This window comes from Podarcis tiliguerta, assembly GCF_965153285.1.
Source record: "Podarcis tiliguerta genome assembly, chromosome: 3".
NCBI lineage: Eukaryota > Metazoa > Chordata > Lepidosauria > Squamata > Lacertidae > Podarcis > Podarcis tiliguerta.
The window spans coordinates 78,233,475-78,258,431 of NC_139536.1; the positions used below are offsets into that span (position 1 = coordinate 78,233,475).

General features: G+C 42.8%; 1 protein-coding gene across 1 annotated transcript; it reads right to left on the reverse strand.

Annotated features, from left to right (window-relative positions):
• Positions 1-493: 493 nt before the first annotated feature.
• Positions 494-23,914, reverse strand: NT5E (5'-nucleotidase ecto). Its single transcript, XM_083432384.1, has 9 exons — positions 23,451-23,914; positions 17,360-17,582; positions 14,040-14,228; positions 8,950-9,147; positions 7,847-8,001; positions 5,005-5,113; positions 4,117-4,266; positions 1,976-2,176; positions 494-918 (listed from the first exon to the last, which is right to left on the reverse strand). The coding sequence occupies exons 1-9, from the start codon at positions 23,805-23,807 to the stop codon at positions 758-760; spliced, it is 1,743 nt and encodes a 580-aa protein (XP_083288510.1). The 5' UTR covers positions 23,808-23,914; the 3' UTR covers positions 494-757.
• Positions 23,915-24,957: the final 1,043 nt, after the last annotated feature.

A 24,957-nucleotide genomic window follows, 5' to 3' on the forward strand; every position in this document is an offset into this window, starting at 1 on the left:
TTTCTTCCTAATAGTACTGGCAACCCCACCCCACCCCCCAAAAATATTTTTTTATGCATGGTAAATGTTCCAAGGCACTGCACAGGTAACTGAAAACACCCACTTCCACCCCACCCATTTTTGTGACGTTTTCAGGTCACTTCTGGGTTTGGCACAATGTGCATATGTGCGGTTGCGCACCTATTGGACTCGTGTGAATGGAGAGTCACCTGTATGAGGATACTAGCGTTTGCCATTTATTGAAGATCCTATGAAGGACCAAACTGAGAGAAGGTTCACACTGACTTACACAGAAATCTTAAAAAAACAAAACAAAACAAAACCACCCTGGGTGGAAACAGCTTTACACTCAATAGGCCAAATCTACATTTATGCCAACCATGATAACATAGCTAGAAGTTAAGCAGCATTGTACAAAGACTCTTGCGAGCTCTTTGGTTTGGGTAACATTTTGCAATATGCCCAGCACTCAGGGTAAAGAAAAACAACTTGCTTCTTTTTGTTTTTAATTTTCTAAAAAGTGACGGTATGAAGAACAAATATACATATCAGTTATATACATAACTCAGTTCAAACGCAGTATACATACAAAATACATTAAACCTTATTGTTGAATTTTATGTCCTTTAATGCCCATGGCCGCAATAATTTACATTCTGCCCTCTGGGAAGAGTGGAAGCAGCTGAGATTGTCTTTTAAGTATTAAGAAATTTATAGAATGCAGAAAAAGTCAAGTTCCCCTGCAGCAAGTGAAAAACTAAAAAACGAAGCACAGAAGTAAAACAAATAATCCGGAAATCAAAGAAAGATGTCCTTGGAAAACAATTCCAGCAGAAAACCTCACGCGACCTTCAAGCGCTGGAAATACCCTTCCCATTCTAGTTATGTAGTTGGAAACAACGGCGACATCAAGATCACCTATTTAAGAAAAGGAAAAAGAAACACCAAAGTTCATGTCAGTCAAATCATTGTAGCATCTTAATCACACCCAGTTGGTCAACATTCTGTAACTACGGTGAGTAAATAGTTTGCGGAGCTGTGTTTTCTAGGCCAAGCCACTGTACCAGAAAATAGATTTTGCATCTTTTTGCCACCTCCTAGGATGACCTCCTCCTGGAAGAGCCCTCACAGCCTCTTGTTCCCTAGTATGCATTCCCTTTTGTAAAATATGCAGTGCTCTCTATATACGATTAAAGCAGTGACATGCTACAGTAGATGCCCGAATCCAAATTGTAACATGCTTAGGGTTTCTGCACAGGATATTAATTGGCTGCTCTTTTGAATGAAACTCTTCAGATTTGGTATTCTGTTTTAAAGGCTCCATCTGGAAGGCCCGACCCTCTTTAAATGCTTTTCCTTGCATTGTCACTAATGTCCATGCAGTTGCTCCTACACCAGGCCAGATGACGTGTGAAGGCTTCTATCTATTGTCTTCCTTCTCCCTGCTGACTTGAACAAACCACACAAGCAACACTAGAGCTCTAGGGAGGTCTGCATGTGTGATTGGCATGTAAAAAGACTGGCATAGGAGCAACTGTGGTGACAGCAGTAACCATGTTAGGAAAAGCCTGCTAGGAAAAGATCTGACTTTAGAAAATTCTTTTGTATGTCCAACACATAAATTCAAGATCAGCTTGAAGGCAAGCAGTAACACACTGAACTTTTGCTTTTAATTATTGGGTGCAATTGTTTTGGAAATGATTGTGATTGTACTATTACACCTGTGAAAATTTCCTCATTTTTGTTTCAGACTTTAAAAAAAAAAATATTCTCTTGCTTTTCCCATTCTCTACTTTTGGATGAACTCCAAAACCAACCTGAGTTAAATATTTCCTGTTGCAGCTAGAATAAATAAAGGTTTGCCTAATAGCAGCATTTTCCACACTCATGGGAGAGTGGTCTCCTACAGGGACGTTAATTCCAATATACATTCTATGTGCCATATTACAGATCGCCAGGAATATCTTATACATACCGCTACTGTGGTTATTTGAGCTTCCCTTTAGCATGTGGTATCCATCTCCTCCTCCAGCAAGGAAAGAAGGTAGAAGCACTTTGTATGTTTTTTCCAGCTGCAGTGGTTCATAGACCGGTACTCTACACTCTGTGCAAAGAACCTTTAAGCTGACCACTCTGCTTCCCGGACTTTCAGAAAGATCATACACCACCTGTATACCTATCAATGAAGCACAAGTTTGAACAGCATTTTTAGACATCTTGCATTCTTTGGGTCTATAAAAACTTGCTTGAAAAAATAATGACGCTGGCTCTTTGGAAGTTCAGAACCAGAATAAACTGATGCGAGCACAACATTTAACCACAGGACAGGACCACACTGCAGTGGCAGAGCAAGAGTAGAGCACATGTACTGCATGCAAAAGATCCTGGGTTCAGCCATTGTGAAACCTCCTGCTATTCCTTAATCTAAAACCTTGGGAGCCATTGGCAATTACTCAGTGCAGATAATACTGTGTTGGGTGAAGCAATGGTTTGTCTGGGTGTTACTCTGCTTCCCATGACACACTGGATTCCAAAGCTGAATGAGTTAGGTAGCTGTCTTTCCTCCAACGATTCCTCCAGTGATCCCATGTCAAGCACACTCTATAGCAAGGTAGTACCGGAGGATATTTTGCTTTAAATTCATTTAGTTTCTCCACAAATGAGTGTCTATGGTGTATAAAATTGAAAACTAATCAACAGATCCAGAAAACGGCATTGACATACATAACCACAAAGCATCGTTTTTTGTTCACGTCCAATGGACTTTATTCTTCTATATAGGTTTTTCCAAAGACTCATAAAGTAAAGCTGGTGGCTCACACAAAGGCAGCCAAACACGTATAAAAATATTCTTGTTCTAAATGGTGTGTGTGTGTGTGTATAGGGTTGTGTCCAATGTTAGTCATACTCAGAGTAGGCCCATTAAAATTCATGGACTTAGGTTAGTCATATTCATTTCAATGCATCTCCTTCAAGTAAGACTAACATTGGATACAATCCATAAAGTCACAATAATTCCAGTGAATTTGTCGATGTGGTCTGTGACCTAAAATCCCCACACATGAAGTAGATTTTAGTTATAAGAATTTTATTTTCATTTATTTCATTTATTAAATTTCTTCATTGCCCTTCATCCGAAGATTGCAGGACAGTTGACCATCTAAAAACACAAAAATATAAATACGCCACAAACAGTTTAAAATGCCACAGGTAATTTAATTAGCCAGTATTAATATTTATATTTCTTTATTGTGGGCCTTTCTGGTGAGATCTCCCACCTTTTCCCCCAGAAAAAAACCATGGAGGCAGAAACTAATTGGCAGCCGGTGTAGTTGGGACAGAATTAGCCTTATGTGCTCAACTCGTTTTGCCCCGGTGAGCAACCTGGCCTCTGAATTCTATACCTGCTGAAGTTTCAAAACCATCTTAAGAGGCAGCCACATGTATTACGGGTTGTAATAATCTAACCTTGAGGTTGCCAGAGCATAAGCTATCCCTGGCCTAATAGGGACACAGCTGGGCCACCAGCCAAAGCTGATGGAAGGCACTCTGTGCCCCCGAGCCCACCTGAGCCTCAAGCAAGAGCAATGGATCCATAACTACTGCCAAGCTACATACCTGCTCCTTCAGAGGGAGTGTAACCCTACCAAGAGGAAGCCACCTCCCGTCCATCTGCTCTAGGGGACCGCCCACTAACAGTTCCCCAGGCTGGATTGAGCTTCATCTTATTGGTTCTCATCCAGTCCATTATCAAGGCAAGAAGTCCTGCTTAGTTTATTTGAATAGTGTCATAAGTACAATGGGGTTTTGTTTTTGTCTTAATATGAGCAGTATAGTAACTGTGGCTCGTGCTTGTTTTTGCTGCTGGTGAGAGGGCATCCATGCTAGAAACATTTGTGTACTGCTTGCTTGATGAATTGCACCACCCTTGTAAGATAAACCTAACCCTGGGATGATCTCCTGCCTGGTTCCACCACACCTAACCTTGAGAATGGGGCAACGTTCCAGATACGTCATTGTTTTAAAAGCAGAAGCAGGTAATCCTCTTACAATACTCCTTTGTGAGTATGTGTGGGTTTAGGCCCTTGAACAGGCAACGCGGGCAAAGTAACTTACCTGAGACCTGCAGGAGTTCCCCTGTCCCTTCCCCATGTCTGTAAACGCTATGTTCAAATGCTTCCTTCAGAGTAGAGCCTTTGATCTGCAGCAAATCGAAAGTTCCTCCAAAAGGCAATACGGACAGCAACTCTTCCAAAGTAATAGTTCCTGAATGGGACAGGACGTTTCATAAAACAATCGGTTTTGTGTTCTATTTCTCACTTTAGGAGACTATGCTATTGTAGATATAAGCGGTAGACAAGAGAAGGGCTGAGTTCAAACCCCTGATCAGCAGTGGAGCTCACTGACTGCCTTCCAACAAGCTTGTTGCAGGGACTGTAACGTGAGAACCTTGCTTATGCCACCCTAAATTCACAGGATAAAGAGTAAGAATATTATAATAAATATGTTTCTGATAGTTCTACCCCCACATTTATCAGAGTCTCCGGGCAGCTTATAGTATAAAACAAATAGGAACAATCATATAAGCAGCAGAATCCCTTGTAGAAGCTTATGGCATGGGGATTTTCCAAGTGGGAAGGACCCATTTGGTACGGATCATGGTATTCTTCTCACACGGAGACACTGCCAAGTGTTTCACAAGCCTTCGTATGAAAACAATAATCATTAAATTGGTCCCCAGCGTTTCAGCATCCAGAAATGTATATTAGGTATATATCTGAATAGGTGTAAGATTCGTTTTAAAAGCATACGCTAGAAAGGTATGTATGTATGTTCATTGGGGAGGAGAAAGTCAAATCTTGAAAGGCATTGTGAAATATAGTAGATAAGCTCTAAAATAAGAATCCCTAAAACTAATTATCTTATTGAGAGAAATGTGGGGCATGAAGAGGAAATTTTAGCAGCATTCCCTTGGGGAAGAAAAAGCCCTAAAGCTAGATATACCATTCTTGCTTTGTTCATCAATGGGTCCCCGTATTCCACCACCATTTATGATGCACATCGAAACATGATTCCATTGCTTATCATCTGGATGTCTCAGGTTATTGTAAACCTAAAACATTTACACACAAAAAAAATTCTATCAGTTTCAGTCTGCGCTTTATCTCAGCTTCAAGAACTTCAGGAAGCCAGCAAAGGGAAAGATCTTATAAAGTGATGGGGGAAGGGGGAAACTGGGATATTATCTAGCAACAAATTGTTTACTTACACAAATAAAACAACTGTAATGAAAGACTAAAGAACATTCATAGTAGTATACTAAAAATCATTTATATCAATGGACTTGGTATGGAATCAGTATAGAATAGAATCCATTATTTACTTCCAATCATCCCTTATTCCTTATCTAAGGCATTCAGGCAATGTATAGGTTCTTCCCTCTCCCTCTTTCACCTGCCCAACAACCCTGTAAAGTAGGCAAGGCTGAGAGATAGGAGCTAGCTCAAAACACCAAGTGAACTTCATTATGAGTGGGGATCTGAACCGGGAGCTTCCCGGTCCCAGCCCAACACAGACTTGTGGAGATCCAATATGAAAAATTTCAGGTTTTTTTTAAACATGTGCTGTTATTCTGGGAAATGCAAGCATGGCATCCCCCCCCCCCTGTTGGAAAGTCTACAGGTCTCTTTTTCTGCTGCTGTATTTCTGTTTCACAATTGGGGATAATTTGGTGGGCATGTGCGTCTATAACAGCAAGTAATCTTTGGGGATTTCTCCCTGCTTACAAACTGAATACTAAACCTGACGTCGTAGTTCTTATAAGGTGCACACAGGCAAATGTATTGTTACACACCACCTCCAATCTCCACAGAAGTGTGAGATTTCAAGGGGGTTCCAAGATGAAATATGTTGTGGGGAAAGGCCACATATACTGTCTTGAGCTCCCTGGAGGAAAGGCAGAAATTTAATAACTAAATCATAACAAACTCACATTTGAGCATGACCAGTGGTCAGAGATGATGGGAGCTGTAGTCCAATGGCACATGGAGACTGCAGGTTTCTTATTCCTGGCTCTCCACAGTTTATTGTATTGACTTTTTACACTTCAGTTTTATATAGCGCTTATTTTTTATTATGTGTTTTTACAGTTTACTGATTTTGTATACCTTTTTGAATATTTCTTCAATACAAAGCAGTATATAAGGGTTTTTAACAAATCAAGAGTGGTGGTTTTAAAAATAATAATTCTGAGGCTGAAGTCCTAAACATAACTTACGTACAGCATTAAAGAAAATGCGATTTACTTCTAAGGATCACTCTGTAAACCTCACAGTATCACTTTTAGTTTTCCAACTAGCCTGTGTAAGAATACAACTGGGTATCTTTTTTCCAAGAACAGCATTGGCAGAAACTAAATTGCAATCTGACACAGGAACATTAAGTCATTAATGCACTGCATATCAACTGAAAGACGCCCTAAACTAATCTGCGGTCAATGTTTAACTAAGTCTACTAATAATTAGCTGTAGAAGGGATATCATTCTCGTCCAAACAAATTAGTGCAATCAATTAAATATGACACCTCTCCTAGTCAATGATTGTTCATGAATCTAAGCAAAGTAGCTGGACAAACAAGTCAAGTAGTTTTCTCTGAAGAGCCCTTTAGACACTTCCGTGACAGGCCTGGTCAACCTAATTAATTGTGCAAACCTTATATTCAGTTTTTTACAAGGCAACCATGGAAGCCCAGAATGAATCCCCTTTCACTGGCTGCTTTAGAGGTTACTCAACCAATACAGTGAGGAAGTTTGCACACTTAAAAGGATATCCTGAAGGCCAGTCCACCTAGTACTCCAAGATTTAGCTGTTCATGTGTGAGTGACTCACAGCAACAACTGACAGTTCTCCCTTGCCACCACAATCTCTCTCATTCTTTGTAATTTGGTATATTCTGGAGTAAATAGCTCAATCCAAGAGCTGCTGCACACGAATACCTCTTTACATGGTGACAGTCTCCACCTGTTGTGATTTAGAGCTATAAAAAAATGTGATGTGATGCCAGTGCTCACATATTGATGAATGTGCCATGGGTGTCAGCCCCAGGCAGCAAAAGGAACTGCCAATACTTTATAATGGTGAGCAGTTTCACCAAAAAAGACCTGTATGGATCCTAAGAAAAATTTCCCAGAGGCAAGTTCTTAAAGGAAAAAGAAAGACATGCAGAAGTGAAAGTCCAACACCTCTTTAAAAGCTTGGGACTTACATCTTTCAAGCTGTTTCAGGCTTTTGTCACTAGTGAACTATTAGCTAATTCTACAGTTGTGCCATCAGCAGTTTCTGTTCGCTAGATTCAATGTCTACAGGAAGGACTAACAAGACCAAAAGCATAACAATTTCATAGCCAACCCTGGCCACAAAACCACATCTTTCATATAAAAGGTAAAGGTAAAGGGCCCCTGGATGGTTAAGTCCAGTCAAAGGCGACTATGGGGTGACACTTCAGGCCGAGGGAGCCAGTGTTTGTCCACAGACAGCTTTCTGGGTCATGTGGCCAGCATGACTAAACTGCTTATGGTGCAACGGAACACCGTGATGGAAATCAAAGTGCATGGAAACACCATTTACCTTCCCATCACATCCTATTTATCTTCTTACACTGGCATGCTTTTGAACTGCTAGGTTGGCAGGAGCTGGGACAGAGCAATGGGAGCTCACCCCGTCATGGGGATTCGAACCACCAACCTTCCGATCAGTAAGCCCAAGAGGCTCAGACTTCATGTGAAACACTTTAGACTTTAAATATCAAATAATGAACCACTTAAAGTAACCTGGATTATCATCTTACCACAGCATCACAAATTAAATTCCCCATGTTGCACTCTTGAAAGCGGCATGCTTGACTTGTACCATTTAGATAAACAATTGTTTTTCCTATTTCCCGGGAAGAATAATTTTGTAGTTGAAGATGCATCTTGTCAACTTCTGCTTTCACATCCTCAGCTAAAAAAGAAGTAGGGCATGTTGAAGGTTATTACTGGCCAGGCGACTGATGAGGGTGGCATATTTGTTTATCTACAGCACAACATTAGTTCAGGGTTTTTTTCAGACTTGCACTCCAGAATACTCCCAACAAAGTTCCAGCTTGCAATAGTTTGGATCCAAAGGAGTCACACAGCCACTAACTTGGGTTTCTTAAAAGCAGCTCTCCCTATTCTGTGCCACACAGTATGGCTAACTTCTTTCAGAAGCAGATGTGATATATCAGAACCAGGTAAAAAAAAAAGTCAAAAGTCAAATTCCCACTAGTTGTGTCCAAACCTTTGGATGTGCCTAGAGTAACTCTTTAGAACCAGTCTTAAGTTTGGGGGAATATGCTTCTGGTTTTTTGTTTTTTTAAAAAACAGTGTGTGTGAAATTATATATTTTAAAACAAGATACTTTATATATAAATATATATTTAATTTATAGTGGGCATAATGTGAGTTCATAGCCATCCCGCATAATTTATTTTAGAAAAGGAAAGAAGGCTAGATCCTGAGTTCTCATAACTGGAGCAATGGTTTCCACATACTCTCTGCAGGAGGGAGATGATTTTTCACTCATTTTGCTCGCATGCCCTGAAAAAGCTGCTCTGGAGTGCCGAGAGACCCTCTGGAACAGTATTCAACATGGCACCAGGGGTGGGAATACAGGAGGAAGGGTGAATCTGCAAAAATCATTCCTCCTACAACAGGAGACTCCACCATATTTCAGCCCTTTCTACAAAAGGGAAGGAGCTGTTCCGTTTGTGGAAAGACAACTCTGGATCCAACCCAAGGTAAAAGGAGGAGGAGCAATAACACGACACATGACATCATGCATTATCTAGTACTTAAATCAGGTAATCATCAATGTTATAAATAGGTGACCTACAGGAAATAAAATTTCAGATCTCCTTCCCATACATACCTTCAGGAATACTGCTGTTTAGTAAGATAGGGTTTCCAGACGCTCTAATTACATTTCCTTTGTCGTCAAACACAACGTTCAAATAGCCAAGATATTTTCCAAAAGCATAAGCCTGAACAACAGGAACGTCACGCCCATCATCGGACTTCACCATAAATGGATATTTACCAGCTGGTATATCATTTGAAGGTGGGGTGCCTGTAAAAGTGGCCAGAGAATGAATGACCTTTTCTCCCTTCCTAGCTTTCAAAGGAAGTCCTGAATACTGATGAGGCAAGCACATCAACTCATAGTGGTATTTAGGGTGCAGAAAGAAACTGCTTGTGTGTGAAAGCAAGAAAAATAACATGTTATACAGCATCTAGGCAAGTTGTCAGATCATTCCCTTCTCCCTTCTTTCCCATTTCAACAGTTCATTTGGAGCTTCACTCTGAGACATTCAACAATGTCTGTCTCCTCCTGGGAAGGACAAGAGTGGGTCATCAGGCAGTTCCCCTTTCCTCAGCTCCTACTCAATTCAGCAGCTGATCAGGGAATCAGAGGCTTCCACTCTGTTCTCCAGCACTAATGGTGTTTTGAGAATTATATATATATATATATCACTTCTATATACAATACACTTCTATTTGGGTGTAATCCCCAGCATTAGTGATTTAGGATCCAAATACACCTAACCTTAATAACACAATTAGCAATCAGGTTGTGCATTTTCAAAATTGCAGCTTTAGCTGTTTTGCAGTTGTTTTATTCTTAGCTAATGTTAGTCACCCTGAAAAGGTAGGGAAGGGAATACATAAATCTTCCTGCACCATGTCACACTTCACATCTTCAGGGGCAAAGAGAAATGAGGGTCAGGAAAAGCCTTGATGCACACATGCACTGGACATCCACATGATTCGTCCCTTTGACTCTTGGCTTTGGAATATGAGAGCTCGGAGAAAAACATGTTATTCTTTCCTAACAGAAAAATAATAAATGGTGAGATATAAGTCCCCAAATGGGAAGGTGAGTTTTTTTCTTTTCAATTACCTCATGTGCACTGTTTGACTGAGATGCTATGTCACTAAACACACACTTCAGCAGAAGTGGGGGGTTTTTTTTAAAAGAAGTTTCATTTTATTTTGCTCCCACATTCCTTTTGCTAAAGGCAGTATGTTTCACTGCAGAACATTATCAGTGATTAAGGCAATAAATATATTTCTGACTGAAAGTGTTACTAGGACATGGATGGGTGCACTGAAAACACTGCCACTAGATTTTATATTCTACACCCAGCATCTCGTTGCCATGAATGATTCTTTCTGAATGCAGGCACTGATCTCTCTCCTTGTCTCAGAACTAGACTCCTGGACAGCTCCCAAATTCACTCATTAATAGTGCCAGAAAACTCAACATCTAGCTGCTGCTGGTTTCTCAACTTTCAACAGCAACAACAAAATCCATTTCAACAGCAACAACACAATTTGGAACATTTCAATAGGCTAAAGAGCCTGTAGAGTCTATATAGCTCCACCTCCAATTGTGACAAGAGATAAAACTTAATAATGTTCAGGCTTCCTTTTATCTCAGGTTTCATATGCTGTTCAATATTCAAGGTATATATCCTGAGGGATAGCTCAGTCAGCAGAGCTGTGGGTTCAGTCAGGGATGTGGGTTTGAGCCCCACGTTGGGCTAAAGATTCCTGCATTGCAAGGGGTTGGACTAGATGACCCTTGTGGTCCCTTCCAACTCTATGATTCTAATATTCAGAGGTTTGTCAGCAAAGTATAACAGTAGCAGTCACAAGCACAATGCTGCATGTTCCAAATTGGGAAATTAATGTGAAGGCTAGGCTTGGTGCACTTATCAAAATGTCAGGTATGCTTTTTGGATGTGTCTACTCAGGTATGTTCTTTCTATGTCAAGTAATGTATTAGTGAACTCATCTTCTTCCTTTAAAAAAAGGCTTCAATGCTTCTGCCCAAGCTTCTAAGAATAAGCTCTCTACCTTTTCTTTATAAAGTGCCTTTATAATTCTACAGAAGTTTTCAATCCCTACAATGGATTATGAACGATCTGTAAATGGTGTGTGAGAGAATGAATGTTTAGCTTAGTAAAGAGTGCTCAGACCAGGAAGGAGGCAACACGCAATGTTAATTTCATCAGAAAGTCTGGTATGTAAAACTTAAAAAAAGACACCCTTCAGAGTTTGAGGTATCTCATTTCCTATTGATAAACAGCAGCACAGCACCCGGCTACACCCTTATAACTAAAGTGTGACTTCTGCCCGGAAAAAGACCCCCAAATCAGCACTGGTGTTACTAGACTAATGTCAGTCTGTGGTCAGAGTAACAAAAGTGTATGATACAGAGTGGCTTGAGGAACATAGAGCTGAGAAACCCTCATAGCTGGGAAAAAGTATATGAGATCCTGGGTGAAAGACATAACTTTTGCCAGCTATATGTGTGTGAAGTCTATCTACATCCACCTGGAGCAGCATGACTCATCTTATCACAACACCCTGCCTGACCTCAATGCTTCCTCTTCAGCACTCTGAACTCCTAGACTGCCAACCTAGCACTAAGAATACCCATCTCTGTAACTACACCTCTTGCAGTGCAGGGGTGGGGCGAGAGAGACAGAGAGACTGTACCTGCAAGCTATTTTGTTTTCTGAACTGTTTTCACTAAATGCGGTTTTACTAGTTTTTGAGGTTGGGCTCTGCACACACCATTTTATATAGTGAAGAATGTGAAGGAGTGGGAATGTATGCACCCATAGTTATTGAATACACATGTACACTAAAACATTAAAGCAGCAGGACAAAGGCATTAGCATTGCCCATGCTAAGGACAACTAGGAAATCAAAATGTTCTCAATTTGGCCCAGCTAAAGGCAAACAGAACATCCAGGGAATCAAAGTCTATCCCTGCTAGGGATAGAAAGAGGACCAAGGAAGGAAATAGATTTCTATGCTCACATTTAGGCAAAAGGGAAGCCACTGGGATGAGATTCTTGCCCATTTCAGCAAAATAAAAATAAATCAAAAGATTGGGAAGAAATTCTAAATAGGAATCAGAGCGAACTATGTTCAAAAGAAAACCCAAAGCTCCATCAACTCAGCTCCATCAACTTTGCCTTTTATAGTCAAATCCTCCCTATAAAATTGTGGAAGTTCAAGGGGGGGGGGAAAGTATTATTAAAAAGCTGAAGACTCTCATTAGCGAATAAATTCCATAGCGTGGCTATTGTGGGGAAAACAATAGGTTAAAAGTTTCACTCCTAATCAGATATACAACAATAATCAGTGAATGCTTGGCAAGCATTCAGCAGACCAGGTTCTGAAAGCCAGAAGCTTTATAGGTATATCTGAAAAAAGCAAAGTGTTTGTGCCATCTGTACATGACCAATGTTATAATTAGAATAGAGCGAATAGTGGGAAACGGAATGTTGTTTTTTTCTGAACAAATCCTGGAAAAGTTTCCAATTTCTGAGCTAATTTTGAATATTATGGAGGTGAGTTATCCCACCACTATTTTTGAAAGGTTTTAAAAACAAACCACTGTTTCAGAGGAACATTTCACACACGGGAAAGTTTACCCTGATCTAGTATGAGGGAGGCTGGAGAAATCACTAAACAATCCTGGAGGAAGGTGTAAGACGGGAGAGAGAGAGTGAGACAAAGTTCATATTTATTCTGGACCAAGGGCAGGAAAGACACATAGACACAAGCAGAAACAGGAGAGGACAGAGACATGATTCATTTGTGTACAGCTATGCAAGCCACTGGAAAAAGGCCCAGCATCCTTAGTGTTTAACAGCAAACCAAAAGCCAACCACTTCCTGAGGAGAAAATGAAACTCTGATGAATGAATAAAAGACTGAAAGCTATGACCAAGGTAAATTCAAGATGTTAAAAAAAGAAACACGTAAAAACTGAACAAGAAGTGTCACTGAAACTACAAGAAGCGTTGCTGATATTTCATTGACCTTTTATGCTTCTCAAATAACAGCACAATTCTATTCATGTCTGCTTAGAAGACCTAGTCAGTTCATTGGGCGTCTTACCCCAGTTGTGTACATGATGCCTTCTAGATGCTGATAGACTACAAGTCCCTTCATTCGTGGCCATTGGACACGCTAGCTGAGCTGAGGCTATAGAGAGTTAAGAGTTCTATAGCAGGGGTCCTCAAACTACAGTCTGCGGGCCACATCCAGCCCGCCAGGGTCCTGAACCCGGCCTGCCTGGCAATTGCAGAACCCGCAGCGCTCCTCCTTCCTATTGCCCAGATGGCTACAGCCAACGCAAGCTTCCTTCCCTCCGAACCACTACTACTGCAAGCAGCTGGGTCCAATCCTTTCTGGCTTCTCCTCAGACCACACTCTCCAGCCCCAGCCCACTCAGCTGCCCATCAGTCCCATCACAATCCCAGGTGTGTGTACGCATGGGCACACCAGGGAGGGGTGTATGTGTGTGAGAGAGAGACTGCTGGTGCTAGTGGCAGCTCTCTCAAACTGCTGGTAAAAGACCACCAGTTTAGTGGCAGCCTTTGGGGCAGTGACCCCAATCCCCCCCCCCGCCTGGATTCTCCTTCTCCACACACACACACACACCACCTCCTCCTCCTCTTCAGTTGCCAGGTGAAGCAGGTCCGAAGGGGGCGGGACTGGCCCATGGACCAGCCAGGCCTGGAGCCGAGGCCGGAGGAGCCGGTGCCGAGGAAGGCCTGTGGAAATGCGGGCATGGCGCGAAGGCACAGCGGCCATTGTCAGCGCTGCAGCCGGGTCCAGGGTGCCGGGTCTCTTGCTGGAGGGCACTGAGGAAGGAGCAGCTGGATGCTGCTGCCACTGCCTCTGCCCAGAGCCTGGGCCGTGCCTCTTTCCTTTCCTCCCTCTTACTTGGTCGCCCTCCCCCCCCTCTCATATCCCCCCCTATTGAAATACTTATAAGTTTATGTTGATTAAAATCATTCTTCATTTTAAATATTGTATTGTTTTTCCTGTTTTTTGTTAAATATTCAGCACCCTGTTAGAACTGCTGAGACATAGCTACAATAATTAAAGTACTAACCAATCAGAATCCCCTCTTTTTGCCAAGGAAATGACATACCTGTATAAAGAAAGGTGTTCGTATGTCCCCCAACTACAACATCCACACCTCTCACTTTCTGAGCAATGTTTTTGTCCACAGTAAAACCAGAGTGACCGAGTGCAATGATTTTGTTGACTCCTAAAGTTATAAGTTTGTCCACTTGTGGCTGTAATGCTGTAACTTCATCTTCAAATGTTAAATCCGGCCCTAAAAATCCAGAAAAAAATGCATTAATGTTTTGTATTTTATTTTATTCTCACAAAATGATTTGCCAAAGCACATGAACAAATATATTATACATATATAACGTATATACTATACATAACATTCTCTCTTGGTTTAACAAGTTCCTTTCAAGTACAGTGGTACCTCAGGTTACGTACGCTTCAGGTTACACACTCAGCTAACCCAGAAATAGTGCTTCAGGTTAAGAACTTTGCTGCAGGATAAGAACAGAAATTGTGCTCCGGTGGCGCGGCAGCAGCAGGAGGCCCCATTAGCTAAAGTAGTGCTTCAAGTTAAGAATGGACCTCCGGAACGAATTAAGTACTTAACCTGAGGTACCACTGTAATGGAGGTTACACTGATACATTGCTAATTTGCTAGCTCCATATTTCTGTGGACCCCTCATATGACAGGAAATCATTTGGTTGCTTTAGCAGAAAGGGGATGGTATTCAAATAAAATCATTGTGCAAGCAGAACAACTTCCACTTGTGCAAGGAGACATCTCCCCAAGATCCTGACAAGAGAAGATTGGAAACAGAAGTTGATGAACTACACAGAAATGGTGAAACTTACCAGGAGAATAAGAAATCAAGGAAACAATTCTTTTTAGACAGGAATGGAAATGGTTTTTTTGAGTATTTACAAACAAACTGTAAACAGATTAAGACATTGGCAGGATTACTGTAAATACCTGCTCTCTCTCTCTCTCTCTCTCTCTCTCTGTGTGTGTGTGTGTGTGTGTGTGTGTGTGTGTGAGAGAGAGAGAGAGAGAGATATACGGTAATAGATACATAAAAGAATATGTTGAAATAATTTGGAGTATGCAGGAAGATGAAAAGAAAGGTAAAGAACCACAGAAAGAGGGGGAAGGGAGCCGGAGTTTAAAATGTTAAAATTATGATTGGATAATTGTGATATATATAAACAAAACTTATAATTTTGAACTTTTTTAAAAGGGGGGGGGCATCTCCTTGCCCCCAGCACACACTGTACACTCTCCCCAAACCAGCTCTGAAGGGTAGGGGTAATATCAATTAAAACATTATGCAGCAAGCTATCCCCACAAAAATAATGCTAATAAGAAGATCCAATCTGCCCTAGTCTCCAGTGTTCCAGACACCTTCAGAAACAAGAAGACCGTAAATAATGTGCCAACACCAGAGTGGAATCAGGAAACCATGTTCCCATTATTAATTTTGGAAATATTAGCTGGCTCTTTATGTTCCCATTATTAATTTTGGAACTATTAGCAGGCTCTTTATGTTCCCATTATTAGTCAGTACTAGAACAGCTATAGAACGTATTCATTCACCAAAGCATTTATGTAGCAGTTTGCTAACATGCAGTCAATCAGAAATTCCTTACTCCTGGATATGAAATAGCAGTGGATATCGGCTATTGGACATGAATGAAGAACAGTGGCGTAGCGTGGGGGGTGCAGGGGGGGCCGGGCGCACCGGGTGCAACATCTGGGGGGGGGGCGCTCGCACTCGCAGCTCTCTGTCCCTACCTGGCTCACTCAGTCTCTCTCACTGCAGTGCTGGCTGTGCGAATCCGATCCGAGCCGCCGGGTCACCGCCCACTGTGGAGGGAAGGGTGCCAGGCGTGCGGTGGGTGCGGTGCGGAGAGAGAGCGAGGGACTATCTGGGGGAGGGACAGTGCAGCGGGGGGGGGGGGGCGCAAATTACTTGCCTTGCCCCGGGTGCTGACAACCCACGCTACGCCAGTGATGAAGAACATGTGTCTAAACAAAAATGGCTGCTCTCATTTTGGCCCCGGGTTTGTATGACACTGAGCAATAGCTTAGGCTTTGTTCCATGTTCTCACAATAATAATGGAAATGATACATGAAAGGATTCCTAGAAAAGCAAAAGGCCGAGCTGCATGGAACACCATCTGGTAGCTCGTAAAGCCAACAGCCTTTTGTTCTGGGCTCTGGAGTAAAGAGTAGCATTTCCTTTTAGCTCAGAGCAAATGCAGCTTTCTTGGCCTGATGATTTTGCATTTGTACAGCCCATATATCTATATCCTTTTGAAATCCATGCAAATGTCTTAAGTTGCTTGGACAAGGTGATTTCACAATTCTTCCCCAAGGAGGAAAGGGAGAGGTTACAAAAAGCCCCAGATCTTTCACCAGAGGACAGATGTGTTTTTTAGAAATACACATGAACAGTACAGGAAACCTAAAGATATGAATCCAAGCTAATGACTCCTGGTAGAAATTTTGGTCTAACTAATTAACCATTAAATAACCATTGGGTGGGTTTCAAATAATGAGTCCTGCTCTCTTTTCCAATGGGTCTTCCTTCCCCTCCCCTCCCCTCTCCTCCCACCCACCCACTATAACTGGCTGGGGTGTGTCAAGAGAACCCCTAGAACAGCATACATCTGGCAAGCCAAAATCCCATAGGTTCCGGCGTATTAGGCGACTGGGCGTATAAGACGACCCCCAACGTTTGCTGTTCAGTTTTAGAGTTATAGAGCTTGAGTGCTGCCAGGGGCAGAGCATGCACCCCTCCACTGCCTCTGCCGTCACAGCAGCAGGAGCCCGAGGTAAGGCGTTTGGTGAGTGGACGGGTGAGTGCCGCGCTCGGAAGGATTTTCCGCATCGCCTTCTGTGGGGAGGGAGGGGGAGCGATGGCAGAAGGGGGGCCTCTGCTCACCGGCTCCCCCTCTTCCTTTCCAACGCATATACCCGGTGTATAAGATGACCCCCAACTTTTGGGGTGATTTTCCAGGGATAAAAAGTCATCTTGTACGCCAGAACATACGGTACTTGTCTTGATGACTGCCTTAGCACAATGTTGAATTCCTCTCATAATCTTTGAGACCTGTCCAGATGCCTGTGACTGGATGACACATTAAGCTGATAATTAGACAAAGATCTAAACAGATGAAAACCGTGTATGTGTGTATATATTGGGGGGGAAGGTTCTGTCATCTGATTCCACTATAGTCACACATATCTGGTGCTCACTTTTTATCTTACTTTGAGCACCATTTAATATAATTGCTACAGGAAGAAGAAATAAAATAGGGTGGGAGTCACATGATTCAAAATAAATATATTTATTTGCATATTTTTTACATAAGCATTCAAAGAAAGAATACCTGGATTTGAAAGGACAGGTGTCTCCTTCGAGGTATAGCCAACAATTCCCACTTTTTCCGAGCCAACTTCCAGAATTTTGTAAGGAAGGAAATATCCTGTGATGTTGCTTGCTAGTTTCTTGTTTGCTTTAATGTTTGCACTTACAACAGGAAACTTAACATTTTTCAGCAGTGGATCCAATAATCCACTCACACCGTTGTCAAATTCATGGTTCCCGATTGTCTGCACAACATAAAAGAAAAGAAAAATAGAATCTCCTATTGACAAAAGTTCCCGCAATCATGAAAAGCAAAGTACAGCATAATGACATATTTTAAAATCTACACTGTGATCCATCCAGTTCTAACACATGAACAGTATGCTGTATCCAAATAGTATCTTTTCAAGCTCTCTTACATCTATTTCAGTTCAGCTGCTAGTATTTGGAGGTGCATCAACACAGTTCTTCAGCCTCTGAAACGCTAAGATTTAAAAACCCGTGGCCCTCTAAATATTGCTGTACTTCCACTCCCAAAACCCCCAGCCGGTGTGGCCAACGGTCAAGCCTGATGGAAGTTGGAGTCCAGCAATATCTGGAGGCGAATAAGTCCCTCAGCCCCATTTTCAAACAAGAACAGTTTCAGCATCCTCTCCAATTGTCACGATGGATTAGATTTGGAATTTTGAGCCGAGGAGTAATTGTATTTAAGAATTTAAAATATTTGGAATTTCAGTGGCCCTCCATAATTTCCTTGGAATGCTTAAATTTCTTTATCTTTTTGAAAGGTTCAAATCAAGGCTCTCCCATAACCACCTTTAACCAGACTGCTCACCAAAGGAACATATTTGGGTGTAGAAGTTGCCTGACTTCCGTTTCAACTATAGGGTGAGTCTTTTAAAAGAGGCCCCATGGAACATGTGTACTCTGTATCCACGGGGCCTCTTTTAAATGACTCACCCTGTATAACTGTAGAAAGCACTTCAAGATGACAGTGCTTGCTGAAGGAAAAGAAAGGGACTTTTATCCTGCTGTCTTTATCCTTCTACCCTCTTCCTGGTTTAATTTTGAAGACCAGTAAGCAACTGAATGATCTTGCACCCTTTTTTTCCCTGAGCCAAAGATCAATCTGACCAATCAACACTGCACGGCATGACAAAATATGTGCTTACTCACCATGCCTTCAGCAGAAAAGATTTGGAAATGTATGTATTACACTGCAAATATATCCCTGTAATTTATTGTTCCCTTTTTTAAGCCATGGTGTAACAAGCTACTTTTATTATTATTAAAGATTTTCTTGTTTTACAGAAGTATGTGTAATGTCTCTTGTATTTTTTCCGTGTAACATTTTTACAAATCAGTTTCATTTGTTGAGAGATTGGGGGGGGGGGAGAGATGGGGGGTCGGGTGGCGATGTTTCTATTTTGCTTAATGTATGTAGGGTTTGGTGTCAGCGTTGCTCGTGTAGGTTCTCTGCTGTTCACTTGTGTTCCTTTGATGATGAGAGAGGTTGGGGTTGGCCTAGGGTGTGGTTGTTCGTTTGTGATTGGCTGTGGTGATCTTTGTTTTCGTATGTGAGAGGGGTGGGTGGGTGTTTTGGATCAGGTTAGCCATATTGATTTGTATGCTGTTGGTAGATTATTGTCATTGTCTTCTTGGGTTGTGTATGTGATAAAGGGGAGCCATACCGGGGTAAAGGCGTCTTCTTCTGTTTGTCCCCGTGTCAGTTTCAGTTTATTGGTTACTTTTTCTAGTAGGGCTATTTCCCATACAATTTGGTACCATTGGTCCATGCTTACTCCTGACAGGTCTCTCCAGTGTCTGGTTATGGTGTTTCTGGCTGCTGAAAGTAGGTGGGTTATGAGTGCTTTGTGGTGTAAGTGTAACAGGCTACTCTGAAGAGCCAATATTTCCAAGCAGCTTCCTTCTACACTTCCCAGGGCAAATCGTTTCTCTGATTTCCACCCTTTTAGACATTGACAAGGATTCTTGAAATATGAAACATGCCATTCAGGCAATGCCTGGTCTTGCATCCCTGTCCCTTGTGTGCTTAGGGCAGAATACAATGTTATAAACATGATACTGTATTCTACATGTAGTGTTATTAAGTTGGACTGACATGGTAGGCTGATAAACATATTTACACACCTAACCGCAATACGGCTCAATAATACTTTGAGAGAGGTTTGTGTCTGTTTACAGTAAGTACATTCATCTATTGTGGTCTGCATGGAAGGCACCAGATAACGCATTGTACTATGTTGCAGTGTGCTGAAGTCATGTTTACCCTCTTTTCTCCACAACAAGTGCAGTGCAGACCAAACAGAGCTGCCCACACTGTGATTTGGATGTGGAAACAAACAACTTGAAGCTACGTAAAATGCCAAGAAGAAGACCTAGAATGGATTTAAAATATATGATACTTCACATGCTTAAAATAGAATGAAAGCTTGAGCAAAACAACTCAGCACTGATTACAAGCCTGATTTGACATATTTGTCCAGAGCTGATCACCCAAATGTTATGTGTTCCCAATAAAAGCAGATAAAATCTGTATATTATAAAAGTAGCATCTAAACAAATAGTGAAAATTTCAGCAATGAAGTATTTAGAATCTGGCTTGTGCACATTCCAGAATTTTCTGTATACTTTGAGATGGAAACAAACATCTGCTTTTACTTTGCACATATAATTGAGAGCGGGACTCTTTCAATCTTGTACATTTCTTTTCTTTTTACAGATTATTTCAAAATAGTTCCCACTATGCTGAAACAGATTTCACCAAAGAAAAGCAATTTGGGGATCCAAAACCACATCCCATGTATCTTTATGCAATAGTTTTTCATCATTTAGCCAGAAACCAAAAACAGTAGTGCTAAGCAAAGATGGGACTGGCTTTAGCTTGGCCCCCAAAATCTCCACCCTAACCCTGTGCTGCTTAGGAATGGGAACGAGGTATGGCATAATAATCTCAAATCCGATGGCTCTGCTGTGCCAGCCAACGCTTGGATAAAAGGAGGACAAGATGTTCCCTTGCCCAGACACTGCAAGTTATATATCTACGTCTCCTGTTGTCCTCTCATCTCACAAAAACAGATTAAAAGACCTTCTCTTCCAAGAGATTTTCATATTGATCGGAATGAAAGGATGTGCTGCAATTCACACCACAGAATGAGAAGAAGAGATGAGTCCAGTTTCCATCCCAGCCTTCTCTCTCACATTTTCTTTCAAGCAATCTTATATTCCCATTCACTTAAGTTTAGTGCCAAGTGCTTAACTCCTTGTTGCCACACTGCCTGCAGAGGTTTGGTAAGTGGAACAGATGTGAGCGGGCTGTTGTCACAAAGCAAAATAGCCACCTTTCTAGATTCAGTGACACATTTAAGAGTGTGTTTTTTTCTAGAGGCCAGGAAAACGGCAAATGCATTTCCTATGCGCAGCCGGCAGAAGTGTTTCCTGGAAGTATATACCCTGAGGATACAAGGGGCAACAATAATTTAATATAATCACTTTAAGATAGGATACCATGACAATTACACTGGACAAAGCTTGCAAGTTATGGAAGAAGCAGGCAGTACAGTTATTGTTAACAGCACTGGATTTTGGGATAGTATTAGGTGTTGGTTCACTATCTATTTCTTCATCATCCCAACAGTCTTCCCATGTGGGATTGTGTTTTCTATGTCCATCTTTGGTCTTGCACTGTTTTGTCTTATTAATAGCTGCTGCTAGGAATAATTCAATGTGAGTAATGTGATGCACACTGGGGCAAAAGATTTCTAATTTCACATATATGCTCATGGGACCTGTACTGGTGGTAACTGATCTGGAACTAGACCTTATATACCTTGACAGAGGTATATGAAATTATGCAAGGTATGGGGAAAGTGAATTGGGAGAGGGGTTCTCTCTCTCTCTCTCTCTCTTATACTGCTAGAGCTTATAGCCATTGAAACTGAATTGCTGGAAGAATCAGGGCAGTCAAAACAAAGCTCTTCTTCTGTCAATGCATAGTGCCTTCTGTGGGACTATCAGATTTTACTCTCACGAGATGTAGTGATGGCCTTCAGCTTGGATAGCTGTGAAAGAGGATTAGACAAATTCATGGAGGACAAGGCTATCTGTGGCTGCTAACCATGATAGCTATGTTCTACAACCACATCTGGAGGCAGTATGCCTCTGAATACCAGTTGCTGAGAAGAGAATTGCTGCCCTCAGGTCCTACTTAAGAGGCTTCCCATAGGTAAGTTGGTGAGTAGAGGATGCCAGATGGCCTTTAGCCTGCTAAAGATGGGCTCTTGCCAGGACATCCCTAGTGTGTATGTACAGCATAGAATAAGGCACATTTGCCACGGAAAATGGCGGACGTATTCCTGAGGTATCCCCAAGGAATTTCCAATATGTGTTATTCTATCCCTCCAAATACTCTACCTCTAAATGCCTTGAGGCTCCATAACAATTAATCAATCAAAATGTATTTATATCTTCTCTCAATAAAATATCATCAAGAGCGCTTCGACATAAAATTAAATTATTACCAAGGCTGCTTCAAGAAAGAATTAAAACAGCATATCTAAATCACATTGGTATCTTCTAATCTAAGGCAACTAAGCAGCAGTCTAAAAACCATTTAAAAAACAACAACACAACCCTGGAAATATAAAAGCATTTTAATTTTGTGGCTAAAAGTTATTAAATTTGTAATCAGGTGAATTCATAAAGAGAAGGGACACTTCACTCCTGGAGCACCATGATCAAAATAATCCTGTATCTGGCTGCTACCAACTTAAGTTCACAGGTCAGGCCTCAAATAATGGTTTTAATATTAGAGGAGCGCATATAGCAGTACAGTAGATGGTATTCCAAATGCCATGGTTCCAGACTTACAGTTTTAAAGGTTAAAAATCTGCAGCACTTGGAATCAGCAGTGGAGCTAAGTATTTTAGACTCTGAACTTAATGTCCAAAGTCTAAAACGGCATTTCAGGGGCTCCTGCTGTTTAGATGGGAATGTGTATTACTTAACTTACTTCAGTGTGTGGTAAGCCAGCCCTGCTGCATTTGAAGACCCTCCTGCTCATTCTTCTGAGTGGGGGACCCTTGATGTCTGCCCCAAAGTCCTGATCTGATGGCACTATCACTTTTATTTCTGCTCAGCAGCAGTCTGGAAGCCAGTGGAGTTTGCTAAGTAGTGCCGAGATAGGTTCATTTTTGGATATACAAATTAACAGCTTCACATATGTATTCTGGGCTTGTTATTAACACATCCAAGTCTTCAGAGGCAGTTCCATGTAACCGACAGCAGTAGCTGGATCTGATCAAAGGTGCAACTACTCCAGCACTTTCTTTCCAACAGCAGGCCTGCAGCTCCTCTGCACCCAGAGATTAGGCTAAATGATGGGAGTGCTCCATTTTTTTCTTACATGGAGGTAAGAGAATAGGCACCAGGTTGTGCTTCTCTGGAGCATCTCCTCCAAAATCCCAACCTCTTCTAGAGGAGCTTCTCAGTGCTGAGTCTCACATCTTCTGGTTGTGGCTGGCTGCTGGCCTTCTCCACTACTTAAGAAGAAAGGATTCCTCCCTTCAAGGGGTCCAGCTGATCTCTTATGGTCCACAGCTTAATTTTATTATCATTTTCATGGTGCAGGTAGTGTTTACAGGATTTGAAGCACTCAGTGTTTGGAAAAGTTGCCTCAAAGTAAAGCTGACCAAATAGAATCAAGGCGGAAAGTGGAAAAGCTGAAGGGAGATCACTGTTGTTGTTGGTTAGTATCCAACCCCTGGAACCTTGAAAAAATGGTCCAGACTCTTGCTTTTTGCTACCCTAAATAGAAGAGCGTCATTGCCTCAGCCCTGAACCTGTGGCCTGCCAATAAACCACCTGAGGGGAGCCCGAGTCCCTTCGGCTATGAAGGGGAAGAAAGAAAACCCGCCTCTTCTCATGCCTGCTCAGATCTTTCTTATGGCCTCCCTCCATACTGGAGCACATCCAGTTGGGAGGACCCAATGGCACCACAAAAAGTTTTTTTGGGAGGGGGGGGGAGCGTGCCAGACCCTCGCGCCCCACCTGACGGGTTTGCCCCCCTCTCTCGCTGCCCCCCCCCCGCTTACCATTGCGTCATAGCCGAGGAGGTTCATGAAGCGCACCACCTCCTGCCCTTTGAAGAAGCTGAACCACACGGTGCCCTGGTACTGGTCGCCGGCGTCGAGGAGCAGCACGTTGCGCTGCGCGGCGCGCACCCGGCGGATCTCGGTGGCGCGTCGCGCGACGCCTCCGTAGCAGTCCTGCCCGACGCATTTGCCCGAGTCGCGGCTGGTCTGCTCCACGCGGGCGTGGACGTCGTTGGTGTGCAGGATGGTGAGCTCGAAGGCGCCGGCCGAGCAGGCGCAAAGCGCGCCCAGCAGCAGCGCGCCCAGGCTCCGCGCGCAACTCTGCCCCGCGCGCCGCCGCCGCCTGAGGCTCTCCATGAGGGAAGGCAGCGCGCGCTCCTTGCCCCTCGGCGCCCTGACTGGCACTGGGGAGCGCAGCTGCCGACAGAGGCGCTTGAGGCGCAGCCCGGCGGGGCGGGGAGGAGCTGGACGGCCGCCTCCCGCGCGCCGCCGTCCGACGCCCCCTCCAATCATGACTAACCCCCCGCCGCGAGTTTCGCGGGTGCTGCCTGCCTGGGAAGGTCTGGCTGGCTCCTTTGGAGACTCCCTTCCCGCCTTCGCCTTCCCGGCTTAGTCAACTTTTCCTGAGAGGAGTCTTGGCATCCTTGGGCACTTTTCTGGGCAGATCTGGGGAGGCTTCCTCATTTTGTCATTTATGTACGTGAACTCCGGGCACCATCCACTTTTTCCCGCAGAAATAAACACTCCTTAAACCAGGACTGCTACTACTACTACTAAATGCAACATTACACAATACATAATTACATATGGTAATGTTTCGCTTGACATGATGTCTCCAGTCCTTGATCTGAACCCAGCTGCCAACTGACTAACCTGTTCATATTTCCACATCAACCAAAATGTTACAAAACTGAGTGTGCACCTTCCACTTTGGGCACATTCCGTTGGGCTTAGTTCCCCTAAAATAAATTTGGGTTTTGTTTTGTTTCTTGTGGGGCAATGGAGCTACCTTTAATTTTCCGATTTATAACTCGGAGCTGCAGTCTAAAAGGCAACAGGCTCCCCTGCGCAGTCACTTGCAATGGGGGACCCTTCCTTCGCATAACTCTGTGAGGTAGCTTAAACAGAGACACTAACTTAGAATCATAGAATTAGAAGGGACCCAAGGGTCATCTAGTCCAACCCCCTGCAATGCAGGAATCTCAGCTAAAGCATCCATGACAGGTGGCCATCCAACCTCTGCTTAGAAACCTCCAAGGAAGGACAGTCCTTCCTTGCTTCAGGCCAGCCAATGGCCAATTCACATTGACGCTGCATGGCAAATTTTGCAGTGCCAGATATCATAGAGAGTGAAGGGGAGCCAACTGCTTCCAGGCAGCGAGGGGCACTCAGTAGCTCACTGCTCCCACAGCCCATTGCCAGAGAGCCTTGGATCAAGTGTGGCTTACTTGACTGACAAAGGGCTTGTGCATTCATGGCAGATTTCCTTCCCACTGCCACAAACCAG

What these genes read in the sequence shown, in the direction of transcription:
- NT5E (XM_083432384.1), bottom strand. Translation starts at nt 23,807, where the DNA reads ATGGAGAGCCTCAGGCGGCGGCGGCGCGCGGGGCAGAGTTGCGCGCGG. An exon ending in TCCTCGGCTATGACGCAATG is followed by an intron (nt 17,583 to 23,450) that starts GTAAGCGGGGGG and finishes TATGTTGTGCAG; the next exon opens with ACAATCGGGAACCATGAATT. An exon ending in TGATGAACAAAGCAAGAATG is followed by an intron (nt 4,267 to 5,004) that starts GTATATCTAGCT and finishes TGTCCCATTCAG; the next exon opens with GAACTATTACTTTGGAAGAG.